The sequence below is a fragment of the Erythrolamprus reginae genome, chromosome 4 (assembly GCF_031021105.1).
Source record: "Erythrolamprus reginae isolate rEryReg1 chromosome 4, rEryReg1.hap1, whole genome shotgun sequence".
Taxonomy (NCBI): Eukaryota; Metazoa; Chordata; class Lepidosauria; order Squamata; family Dipsadidae; genus Erythrolamprus; species Erythrolamprus reginae.
The window spans coordinates 138,763,307-138,776,409 of record NC_091953.1 but is presented as its reverse complement, the minus strand read 5'-3'; the positions used below and the strand labels follow the sequence as shown (position 1 = coordinate 138,776,409).

The window sequence follows — 13,103 nt, the reverse complement described above, 5'->3', positions numbered from 1 at the left end:
TGAGGCCATCTGGTCCGTTTCGGCTTCCGTAGGTCGCCGGGGTTCTCCTTCCGCCTCGTCGGCGCTGCTGGCTGGCTGGCCGGGGCCCAAAATGGCGGCGGAGCGGCTGAGCTGGTGGGAGCGGCCCGAGCGGCCCTTGGCGCCCCTCAGCGAGCGGCAGCGGGACTCGGTGCTGGAACTGCGCGGCGCCTCGCCGGGGCTGCCCCTCCCGCCCGAGGTAGGTATGAAGGCAGGTAGGCCGCGTCGGCGGCAGCAGCAGCAGCATCAGATCCCCCGCTTATTTACCTCAGCTCAGGGTGGGCTGGAGGAAAGGAGGCCACGCGGAAGCCCCCTGCGTTGTCAGTGGGAAGAGATTGACTCGTTTGTTTGTTATTCAATGTTATTTATTTAAACGTATTTATTAATTTTATTTATTTAATTTTACTTATTTAATATTTAATATTTATTAAATAAATATTTATTAAATTATTAAATAAGAGTCTGCGGAGAGGGGCAGCATACAAATCTATTATATTATTAATAATAATAATAATAATAATAATGCATGTGATTTATAGGCCGCCCAACTCCTTTCAGACTGGGCGGCGAACAACAATATAAAACTATTAAAACTACAAAGATTCTCTTTTATTGGGCTGTAAATCTGATTTGATTGTATTGTTTACATAAAACAATTAGACTTTGTTTGTTTTGTCAAGTACATATTGGTGGTATACAAAGATATAATAATATTCATATACACTGCTCAGAAAAATAAAGGAAACAATTAAATAACACCTAGATCTGAAGGAATGAAAGATTCTCATTGAATACTTTGTACAAAGTTGAATGTGCACAACAGCAGGTGAAATTGAGGGTCAATCAGTGTTGCTTCCTAAGTGGACAGTTGGATTTCACAGAAGTTGGATTGTCTTGGAGTTACATTGTGTTGTTTAAGGGCTCCCTTTATTTTTTTTGAACAGTGTACATGATACTAGTAAGAGAAACATGAGGACAGGGGACGGAAGGCACGCTGGTGCACTTATGCATGCCCCTTACCTCTTAGGAATCGGGAGAGGTCAACAGTGGACAGTCTAAGGGTAAAGTTTTGGGGGTTTGGTGACGATACCACAGAGTCAGGGAGTGAGTTCCATGCATCAATTACTCGTATTTCCTGAAGTCGAGTTTAGAGCGATTTACTTTGAGTTTGTATCTGTTGTGTGCTCTTGTATTGTTGTGGTTGAAACTGAAGTAGTTGTTGACAGAAAGAACATTGTAGCAGATGACTTTGTGGGCTATGCTTAGGTCGTGTTTAAGGCAATGTAGTTCTAAGCTTTCTAAACCTAGGATTGTGAGTCTAGTTGCGTAGGGTGTTCTGTTGCGAGTGGAGGAGTGGAGGGCTCTTCTCGTAAAGTATCTCTGGACATTTTCTAGAGTGTTTATGTCCGAAATGCAGTGTGGGTTCCAGACAGGTGAGCTCTATTCAAGCATTAGTTTGGTGAAAGTTTTGTATGCTCTGGTTAGTAGTAGTAGTAGTAGTAGTAGTAGTAGTAGTAGTAGTAGTATTAGGTTAACAACTCTTGAAGCCTTTTTGGCGATGTTGTTGCAAGGGGCTTTGGCACTTAGGTCATTTGATATGAATATTCCAATATTTTTTACGGAATGAGGGTTGTCTGCAAGGTCTTGTTTATTCAGCTTGTACTGTATTTGGTGTTCTGATTCTTTTTGCCAATGTGCAGGACAGAACATTTGTTGGTTGAGATTTGGAGTTGCCAGATGTTTGACCACTCAGACACAAAGTCAAGGTCTCTCTGGAGAGTAGCTGTGTTATCGGTGGTGTTGAAAAGTTTTACATCGTCGGTGAAGAGAACGTAGTTGTGATTGCAAAGGTCAATTACGTAGAGTATGAAGAGTGCTGGTTCAAATACGCTGCCTTGGGGTACAGTGCTCTTAACTGGAATAGGATTAGATATGGCGCAACTTGTCTGTTTGATTTAAACATCCTATTATTCTGAAAGCTGAATGTACAGAAACTAGGGGAAGGAAAGTGAAAAATTTTATCAATATTATTTGGGATTTAAGATGTCAAAATTACATCTTGGGTAAAATTATGCAGCTTGGCTTTTTTAGCATGATCTGAATGTCAATTGCAGTCTAATATTACAGTCTGGCTCTTGGACCCTGTGATTCTTATTGCTACTCAAGGCTTGTGTTGTGTTTATCAGGGTCCGATTCTCCCTTGGTATTTAAATATGACTCGATTTAAATGTATGTATTGTATATATGTGTATAGTATTTAAAGACTTTGCTTCAATATTTTATCCCTTAGCAACCAGACATGATTTACTTGTACAATACTGTCAACTGCCAGGAGGCTTACGGGCTTCCCAGGATGGGAACTGAAGGGGTTTTTTTTTCTTTTAACAGCTACCCATAGAAGATTTAAATAGCCTTGTCCACCCATCATTAACAGTCACGCTGACCACCACATTGCCAGAGTCTACAGAGAACATTCTTTTGAAAGGATTCTCTTCTTTTGGCATGGAAAATGAAAGAATTGAAACGGCGCAGCAGGTAAAAAAGAAACAAGCCACAAGATCTCTCTGGTATAACACACACGCACACACAAATACCCCCTACCATACATGAGTAGTTGTGCAGAGATTCAGTTGCAAAAGGAAAAAGTGAGTGGATCACATAGGAAGAATTCCTGTTTTTCTTTGACTGGCCAGAACCAGGAAAAGGCGCCTTTGATTTAAGGAGATTTGGATGGCAGCAGCAACAAGCAAGTGGTCATTTCATTCATATCCTCTTGCACAGCTCTAGTTACTAATTGGGCCATTAGCTTTCCAATTCCAGTTGGGGCTGAAATAAGCAGTTCCTGGATGGTTGGTGCACTTTATTATTATTATTATTATTATTATTATTATTATTATTATTATTATTATTTATTGGATTTGTATGCCGCCCCTCTTCGCAGACTCGGGGCGGCTCACAACAGCAGTAAAACAGTACAACAAAATCCAATACTGTACTAAAAAAGCAGTTAAAAACCCATTATATAAAGACCAATCATACATACAAACATACCATACATAAAATTGTGAAGGCCTAGGGGGAAAGTGTATCTTAGTTCCCCCATGCCTGGCGGCAGAGTTGGGTTTTAAGCAGCTTACGAAAGGCAAGGAGGGTGGGGGCAATTCTAATCTCTAGGGGGAGTTGGTTCCAGAGGGTCAGGGCCGCCACAGAGAAGGCTCTTCCTCTGGGTCCCGCCAAGTGACATTGTTTGGTTGACGGGACCCGGAGAAGGCCCACTCTGTGGGATCTAACTGGTTGCTGGGATTCGTGCGGCAGAAGGCGGTCCCACTTGTCTCTCTCTTTTCCTCAGTTGGGTCATTTTGAGGAGTCAGATGATCTGCTTTGCCCCCAGAACTCCAGAGTGGGCTTTCAAGTGACCTTGATGTAGATTTCACTCCCTTTGGCTTGGGAGGAAAAAAACTGATGGCATTTGAAAGGGAAGAATCCACAAGTTTATGCAAATAGTAATAGTAGCTGAGAGCCAGTTTGGTGAAGTGATTAAGGCACCTGGCTACAAACTGGGAGACACGTGAGTTGCAGTCCTGCTTTGGCCACAAGACCAGCTAGTGACCTTGGGCTACTCACTTCCCGTCAGCCCCTGGAAGGAGGCAACGCTAAACTGCTTGTGTGAAACCAAGAAAAAATTATTTATTTATTTTATTTATTTGTTTGTTAATTAATTAATTAATTAATTAATTAGATTTGTATGCCGCCCCTCTCCGTAGACTCGGGGCGGCTCACAACAGAATAAAACAGTTTGTAACAAATCTAATAATTTACAATTTAAAATATTTTTAAAACCCCATTATTAAGCAGACATACGTACAAACATAACATACGTAAATTGTATAGGCTCGGGGCAGATATCTCAGTTCCCCCATGCCTGACGGCAAAGGTGGGTTTTGAGGAGTTTACGAAAGGCAGGCCCTTATCCAAGAAGTGGATACAGTTGAATTGGGGGGCAGGGAGGGATGCAGCCCTCTTCCACTTTTTATTGACATTTGATAAATCCTTTCCTAAAATATTTCTTCCAACATTTTTACGGGATAGAAAACAATAAAAAGAACACAATTTTCTGGTTCTTCTGAGTTAAGGATGATTTTTAAGAGCTTTATCTTTACATTGGTCTAGTTCTTCTCATGGTTTGATCAACTTCACACACAGATGGATCAAGATGAGGAGACCAAATACAGGTATGTATATGTATATGTAAGTATATATATATGTATATGTTTTCATAGATTTTCACGGGTACAGGTATGACGGTCTTGGCATATTCGGGTTTCTTCCCATGTAGCATTCAGAAATTTCTGGCGATGTTTCGACGCGGTTCCACTCGTCATCTTCAGGCTGGTGCTTCTGTCCTTGTTCCTTGTCCTTTGTCCTTGTTCGCCCTAGAACAAGGACAGAAGCACCAGCCTGAAGATGACGAGTGAGACCTCGTCGAAACGTCGCCAGAAATTTCTGAATCCTACACGGGAAGAAACCCGAATATGCCAAGACCGTCATATGTGTATGTATATGTGCAATATCCACCAATAATGACTGAAGCATCTGAGATAGCTTTCGTTCCTCTTATACCTTGTACACTTAGCATTGTTTTCTTCCTTCCATGTATCCAGCAAGATATTTGATATCTTAAAGTCATTGTGTCTGTTCTGTTATTTCTCCAGGTTGCACAGAGCTATTTTCTCTTGATTTTTCAAAGAACCTTTTCTCTTTTTTACTCCCTCCCTCATCCATGTGTCCCAGTTTCCCAAATGAACCATGGTATATAAAGAATTACCTGTCAAGGTTCCAGGTAACACCGAAACTAAATCAGAGTCCAAGTCAAAGTGTTCCTCAAAGGGCCAATCTGTTGCCGGAGCCATCCTGGCACCCACACTGGGAAGCCCGAATCTGAGTTTCCCACCCAGTTGAAAGTTTACGTCTCTTGTGTGTGTCCCCCCTCCACCCACAAAATTCTCACGTTGCCCACTCAGGTTGTGCCAGTGTGGCCAGTCCTCCTTCCACTTCCGTCCAGGTGGGTGGGCCTAGGATGGCCTTGAACCCCTCGAAGAAAGAATGCTTTGTGGCTGCATCTGTTCCCCCATGAAAATCCCCCCTCCCAAGTCCCCATCATTCTGGAGAGAGTTTGGCAAGCGGCTGATTGGTCACCAACCTCTGCAGCACCGTCTTCACATTACCCTACGTTGTACTGCAGGCAGTAGCTCTACAAGAGGCAGCTCAGAACGTCTGCATTGCTTTGTCAGTTCTCCCATTGCTACTGCAAGCACGTGAAGGGCGCTGTGTGGTTTGTGTGTTTCTCCCAGGCTGGCCAGGGAAGCTTACTCTGGATTCGAGGAGCAGTGCGACGCCATCCTGACTGATGTGAACTGTGCGCTCCAGCACCTTCAGTCACTGCAGGAGCAGTACCTCTTCGTCTCGACCAAAACAGGGACCCTGCACGAAGCCTGCGAGCAGCTGTTGAAAGAGCAGGTAAGCTCAGACTGCCCCAAGGGGAAGGAATCCATGTTTTGGAACAGTCCAGCATCCCATTCCTTAGGCTAGGTATTTTATTTTTTTTAAAAAAATATTTTTATTGAATTTTTTTTAAAAGACAAACAAAGACATTGAACACTCAAGGAGCTGCCATTGCTCCGCTTATCTTAGAAGTCTAACTACTACAAAAAAGAAAGACCTAACTATAATCAGATCAATAGAAAAATAACATACATTCATATTAGATATTTATTAAATTTAATTCTATATGTTAATTTAATTACTTTGCCTATAAAATGCTTATTCAAAAAAATATAGTAAATAACATATCTAAGTTTATTCTATTATAAACATTTTTAAACTATTAAACTCTAACTTATAAAATTTCAAAGCTATAAATTCAAGAAATTCTAAATTCTTGTTACTTTAACTTTTGTTGTTATTTTTAAAATCCCACCATTCATATAATTTGTTCCATATTTTATAATATTCTGTTTCTACTTGGTTATTCAAGCGTTTAGTCATCATATCAAGTTCTGCACATTCCATAATTTTTTAATAAACTTTTAATACACCTGTTGCACAGATAGTGGTCTACCACTGTGAACAAACGCCTGACAAGGAAGAAGCATTGTTAACATAGTGATCTTTTTGACCTGCCTCTTATATGTAATTTAGATACAATTATATATAGGCCAAGCGGCACGCATAGCTAATATTCCTGCCTCTTATTTTCCCCACCATAACCCTGTGAGGTGGATTGATCTGAGAGAGAGGGATTGGCCCAAAGGCCTCCATGCTTTCATGCCTAGATAACTGGTTGGGCTTTACAATCTATAACTTCAATCAGCAAGGTATGGCTAAAGGAATTGGCACCCTGCTGCTTTAAGAGCTGGTGTGGCAATCAGCTGTAAGAGAGAGTCAGGCAGCATCTCTCCTTCTGGGAGCTGTAGAGCTTGGAGACCTTCCCCTGATGTCTCTCTGATTCTATGCTGCTTTGTCTATAGGACTATTAGGACTACTGTGTCTAGAAAGAACTAGGTGTATATGTATTGAGTAAGACTTGCATTGTATATGTATTGAGAATATTGACTGCTGTATTTTTGGCAGCAATCTGCATTCCCCCTCATTCATTACAGGGGTGGGCAAAGTTGGCTCTTAGAAACATAGAAGATGGACGGCAGAAAAAGACCTCCTGGTCCATCCAGTCTGCCCTTCTACTATTTCATGTATGGATCTATGTTTATCCCAGGCAGGCTCTGTGGATTGACCAACCATGTCTGCTGGGAGTTTGTTCCAAGCATCTACTACCCTTTCAGTCAAATCATGTTTCTCACGTTGCTTCTGATCTTTCCCCCAATTCACCTCAGATTGTGCCCCCTTGTTCTTGGGTTCACTTTCCTATTAAAAACACTCCTGAACCTCATTTAACCCTTTAACATTTAAATGTTTTGATCATGTCCCCACTTTCCCTTCTGTCCTCTAGACTATACAGATGGAGTTCATGAAGTCTGTTCTGTGACATATCCCAGAATTCCTGAGCTAGCATGATTGGGTCAGGAATTCTGGGAATTGAAGTCCACAAGTCATAAAAGAGCCAACTTTGCCTACCCCCACACTAACAGCCTGGAACTCCCCATCTCCCTGGTTTCTAGGCCACTACTGGGATACTGACACCCCCCCCCCCCCCCAAGGGGATCTCATTCTAGTGCAACTTGCTATCTGGATCTTAATTATGAATTAAGAAATAATTGAATAACTTAGTTCACTATAATAGTGTTGCTCTCTTATGCGTAACACTGTCATACCAAGTTTATATCCAAGCAAAATGTTAGGAACTACGCTAAAATGCTAATATAAATTTAATAGTCTGTAAATCTGTGCTTTTTTGGAGGTGATTCCATGTTGTACATGATAATGTGCTTTTAATTACCTGCTAATAAATATTTCATTTCTTTTTAAATAGTCAGAGCTCGTGGACCTGGCAGAAAATATCCATCAGAAACTGTCCTATTTCATTGAACTGGAAAATATTCACACAGTAGGTATAGTTGCTTAGCCCACCACCATTTCTAAAAAAAACCATTTAATCATTAGTGTTTTACAGTTGAAATCTAGTAAACAGAGACATACATAGAACTCATTAAAACTTTCTTTCAAGTAAATATGGGTAAGGTTTTGTTCTTTGGGGGGTTTTAATTTCCTCTCTAAAGACAACAAGGGGAAAAGCTCTGCATTAAAACAATAAGACAGTTAAGACAATAGAGGGTGGCAGATGGTGGAGCAGGTGAAGGAGCGCTCCCTCCGCGGCCCGTGAGAGTTCCCGTGGTGCTGAACGCGGGTGGGGAGGGCTCCAATAGTTGCAGAGCCTTTGCAGTGTCCCTGGGTTCACCATTGGGGCACTTGCCAGATGACCCAGAGTGCCAGCAGACACGGCAGGTGGCAACCCACCAGCCGGGATGCCACAACTGTCTAGGGCTCGTCTAAGGACGGCAAGGTGGGGGGGGGGGCTGCCACCACTGCCGTTGTAAGCGGCAGCCATTTGATGCTGCACTTTTGGGCGGTGGAAATTCCACCCACGTGCAGAGATTCCTCCAGAGGTGGCTGGGGAATTCTGGGAGCTGAAGTCCACCAGGCTTAAAGTGGGGCCAAGGTTTGGAGACCCCTGTCCTAGAGATACCAGCTGGCATCCTTTCCAAGCCCCTGGAAGGGCTGTGCGTGGTGCTTCCTAATTCTTTCACGTGGGTGAGAGGTGGAAACGTTTTAAAAGATTAAAAGTGGTCATTCCAAAGAGAATACGGAAAAGTAGTTCAGAAATGGGACAAAATAGTGTTAAAAAGTGTTATTTTTTTAAAACGCTAGAAAGCATGTTGCATAATAATGGTTGTACATTTTCATTGATTCCTGTTCTTTCTTTTGCCTCCAACAAGAAACTGAATTCCCCAACGCTGTCGGTCAGCAGTGAAAGTTTCCTCCCGATGCTGAACAAGCTGGACGACTGCATGGCGTATGTTTCCGCCCATGTAAGTCCTGCTCGTATCTTTTGATTCCTTTGTTTCCAGCAGTTGGGTCAGGGGTGAACCACCTTGGCAACTTTAACACCCGTGGGGCTCAACTCCTAGAATTCCCCCCCCCCACACGCATACGTCCACGGGTCTCAAAGCTGCCCAGGTGGTTCACCCCCCTGACTTAGGCCTCTGGCAAATAGGGCATTTTTGTTTGCTTTTAATTTGTTTCTGCACGTTGCTTCCCTTTATTCATTATTTAACTTCATTTGTGGTCCCTGTTTTCCTCCTTTTGCAGCCAAACTTTCGGGACTGTGCTGTGTATCTGGCCAAGTGCAACCAGTGTCTCTCGAAAGCGGTGCATCTCATGAAAGCCCACACGGTGAACGCCCTGCAGAACCTCACCAGTCAGTTGATGAAGAGGGTAGGCTGCCCACCCGTGTGTATTCCATGGTGTTAGATCTGTGTCCAGAGAGAATCGTCTGCAAACAATGTCTTTAACAATGTCTTATTGGTGATGCAAGGATGGGCAACTCTTTGGGGGGGGTCAAATGGTGTGTTTTTCTGTGGGATGAAATACCTACCTACTGTTGGTCTTCTGTGTTCACCTGGGACCCCTGTCCATTTTGGTAGGATTCACATTTGGGGCAAAGACATAACAAGAGCACTTAGACTTATATACCGCTTCACAGCCCTCTCTAAGCGGTTTACAGAAATCTGTATATTGCCCCCAATAATCTGGGTAGAAAATTGGATTCAGAAAAGCCCAAAATAGATCAAACACTTTTCCACCCAGAATTATGTATCCCTAGTTTGATCCTGACCGGCTTAAGGTTGACCTCAGCCTTCCGGGCTTCTGAGGTCAAAAAAAATGAGAGTCCAGATTGCTGGGGGCAAGAGGCTAACTCTGAACCGGTCAGAGAGGGCTACAGAGGCCTCCAAAACAGTATATAAATCTTAATTTAATTAAATTTATTTGACTTCTATGTCACCCAATCCCAGTGGGACTCAGGGAGGCTTACAAGGATAAATAAATACCTACAACAAAGAAACCAAATACTTAGTAATAAGAACATTAAAAGAGGGGGAGGCTATGGCTAGGGAAGTCTTGCTTCTAAGCTCTTCACTGCACTTCCCACTTTTGCTCCTAGTTTGTGTTTCCAGGGATTGATTCTTCAGCCGATCCCTCCGTTCTGGAACCGGGGTTTGCATTTGGTGTCCCCGGCCTCCTTCAGAGCCGTTTCCCCCGGGGGCTCCTGAATAGCTCGGCTGCCTCCCTTCCTTGGAGGCTTCTCTGAGACTCTGTGATGTCACAGACAGGTGGCAGTGGGCACTGTGATGTCCCTGGGGGGCATTCTCCGTCTTCCTTTGGCCTTTCAGGGCTGGGCTTCAGAGGAGCAAGGGGGGGGGTGTCCCTCAGGCCGCCTCCTGCCCACACTTTGAGAAGAAGCTTAGGTCGTCAGGTGGGTTGCTGGGGGACGGCTTGTGAACTGCCCAGGATCTCCAAGGAGTAATAGTTGCTGCTTCCTTTAAAATGATGACCCAGACAGAGTTTCTGAAAAGCTGGGCTCTAAATTCTCTGAAATGGCCCTCCAGAGTGATTCTCTACAATTGGAAGAGTCAGGGGGAAGAAAACATATACACTGCTCAAAAAAACAAAGGGAGCCCTTAAACAACACAGTATAACTCCAAGTCAATCCAACTTCTGTGGAATCCAACTGTCCACTTAGGAAGCAACACTGATTGACAGTCAATTTCACCTGCTCTTGTGCACATTCAACTTTGTACAGAACAAAGGATTAAGTGAGAATATTTCATCCATTCAGATCTAGCATGTGCTATTTGAGGGTTCCCTTTACTTTTTTTTTTTTTAACAATGTATATAAGCTTTGGGATCCTCTCTGTCTTCTGTGGGTTTGTGTAAATCAACCTGGGGGTCAGAAGCCCTTTGGGGGTTGAACAACCATATCACAGGGGTTGCCTAAGAAGACCCTGGGGGGAAAGACACGTTTCCCCTGGTGTTAGAAACTCAAGCTTCTCTTCCGGCACCTTGGAACATATTTTGGCAATCCGACCAATCAGGCGTTGACAGTGGGAGTGTCCCTCTGACCTCCCTGCCAATCAGCTTCAAGCTCTGTTGGGAGAATTGGTGGTAGACTTATGGTTGGGGGTCACCACAGCATGAGGAACTGTATGAAGGGGTCGCAGCATTAGAAAGGTTGAGGAACCCCCCCCCCCTGGCGTAAGTGGTCTCCCCCTCTCTCCCCCCCGCCCTTCCCCGTTGTGCGATAACACAGCATGCAGGTGACACTCTGTTTCTTTCAGGATCCCTTGGTGGCTCCAAATTCAGACAACGCCTTCACTTTGTTTTATGTGAAGTTCAGAGCCGCTGCACCCAAAGTCCGGGTAAGACAAACAGCGGGGGGGGGGGGGGGGGGGGGGGTCAGAAGGAATACGACAGTATCGTGAAAGGCTATTCATACGCCAACCAAACTTTATTTATTTAATTTATAAGCCTACTTGTTTTGTTCATCTAGGCCTCTTGGGAGACCCTCACGCTTGACAGATGTATTTAGTGCTGACATCCAAGTCCAGAAACTGGGTCTCCGGCCCCAGGCGAGGGTGGGTGGGGGCTAAACATGCTTCTGTTGTAAAGGCCTTGGTGGTTCTTGGACCACTGCAGTGCAGCTGAAGCAAAAGCTCCACCAGCTCCACCAGCAGAGGGTTCGTTTTGCCTGGTCCTAGTTGATGGGCATCCAGTGAAGCCTTTCCACGTATTTCTGAGTCAGACTTTTGTTGTGTTGGCTTTGCTTCGGGATTAGCTGCTTCGCCTGGTCCTGTTTGGATTTTCCATTTGGGATTTGATATCCTTTCACTCCTGCGTCGTGAAATTATACCCAGCCCTTCTCCTTCTAAAACACTGGGAGGTGTGAATGGAAAGCATTGCAGAGGAAAAGAGTTTGTAGTTATAGCTTATTGGATTTGTATGCGGCCTCTCTCCGAAGACTCGGGGCCGAGACGGAAAGGTGGGACTTTTCTCACGGGAAATTCCAAAATATTTCTTCACAAAGGAGGAGACTCTTGGAGCACAGAGAGGATGAGGATGATGATGATGATGATGATGATTATTATTATTATTATTATTATTACTACTACTACTACTACTATTTATTTATTTATTTTTATTTATTCATTTGTCCAATACACAAATACATAGGAAGAAAAATACTTCTACTACTACTATTACTGTTATTATTATTATCATCATTCATTCATTCATTCATTCATTAGATTTTTAGGCCGCCTTCTTGCGGATTCAGGACAGCTTACAGAGATAAAATATTGGCAAAATAAAAAATAATACAATACAGTTAAAGATCAAGAGAACTAAAATAAAACCCAATACAAAAAACAACCGTTCTGGGTGTCTGAAAGGGACCAAAAGAAGAAAGTTGAGATGGAATTTTTTTACTAGAGGGATCATTTACCTTTTCCCCCCTCCTTGTTTCTCTCCCTAGACACTTTTTGAACAAATCGAGCAACGTTCGGAGAAAATGCCAGAGTACGTAGACTTATTAGCATTTTATATTAAAATGAATGCAGAATCCTATGCTGTGGGTTGAGGCCCAAGAAGGTGCCCCCTGAGCCCCATTCCCTCCTTGAGCGCAGCAGGCCTGGTGGGGGAGGCGGCTCCTGGGCCTCCTTTGGCCCCACCAGTTCAGGCCACTTCTTTATGGCCTTGCCAGCGACTGAAGGACGATGAGGATAAGCACATCCATGGTGAACTTTTGAGTCAGTGACAAAAGGCATGCAAGAGGCCACCTAGAGAGGAAGTTTGGGAATCAGCCCTTGGAATCCCCCCCCCCCCCCCCCCTCTGAAGATCCCAATATCTCCTTCAGCCGCTTTTAGATTCTGGTCTCCCAGTTATTCTCATTGCACGTCTCAAAAACCTGTTCCCATTTCCGTAGTTCATTGAACCACATGGAGGAGTGCTAGGGATCCTTTAGGCCCAGGATCATTTCAGTCCATTGCAGGGCCTTTCCTCCTGTCCTGGAGCCCGTAGAAAGAGAGTGACACGCCAAAGATACTCCCTAAAGTTGCTAAATTCTGCCTAAGCAGCAGCACTGGGCCACTTTCTTTTTAAAAATACTTTTTATTGAACGGTTTTACATTGCTAGAAGCCAGTGCAGACTGAAATTAGAAGGAAAAAAGAAATGCAAAATGCAAAAAAGGAAAAGAGGAAAAAAGATGGGGAGAAAGGAAGAGAAATGGGGGGGGGGGGGGGGGAGAGGAATAGAGAAGCGACCCCCCGGGTCTTCCTTGCAACAGGTAGAGGCAGATTAATGGTTCCTCGTCCCCTATGAGATTGCATGCTCCCACACTCTCCATTTACCCATCCAGAAATCGTTATTTCTGTCCAAATGTTGGCAAAGAGTCCATACAGGCTTCCAGAATGTTAGGAAACTATTCCATATTTTAGCCACAATCAATAAAAGCCAACTTTATATTCCTTTCTTTTGCTTCTAACAATGGAACGGAAGCAAGGAAAATTTTGCTAG

At 43.7% G+C, this 13,103-nt stretch overlaps 1 protein-coding gene across 1 annotated transcript in view; it reads left to right on the top strand.

The window, feature by feature from the left end:
- Nucleotides 1-34: 34 nt before the first annotated feature.
- The window catches only part of COG3 (component of oligomeric golgi complex 3), a 24,870-nt gene continuing 11,801 nt past the window's right edge, over nt 35-13,103 (top strand). The window contains exons 1-9 of the mRNA XM_070751462.1: nt 35-217; nt 2,407-2,553; nt 4,189-4,250; nt 5,370-5,535; nt 7,505-7,579; nt 8,469-8,561; nt 8,842-8,967; nt 10,869-10,949; nt 12,062-12,105. Of these exons, the coding sequence (XP_070607563.1) occupies nt 92-217; nt 2,407-2,553; nt 4,189-4,250; nt 5,370-5,535; nt 7,505-7,579; nt 8,469-8,561; nt 8,842-8,967; nt 10,869-10,949; nt 12,062-12,105 (920 nt within the window). The 5' untranslated portion in view covers nt 35-91. The remainder of the gene's footprint in view (nt 218-2,406; nt 2,554-4,188; nt 4,251-5,369; nt 5,536-7,504; nt 7,580-8,468; nt 8,562-8,841; nt 8,968-10,868; nt 10,950-12,061; nt 12,106-13,103) is intronic.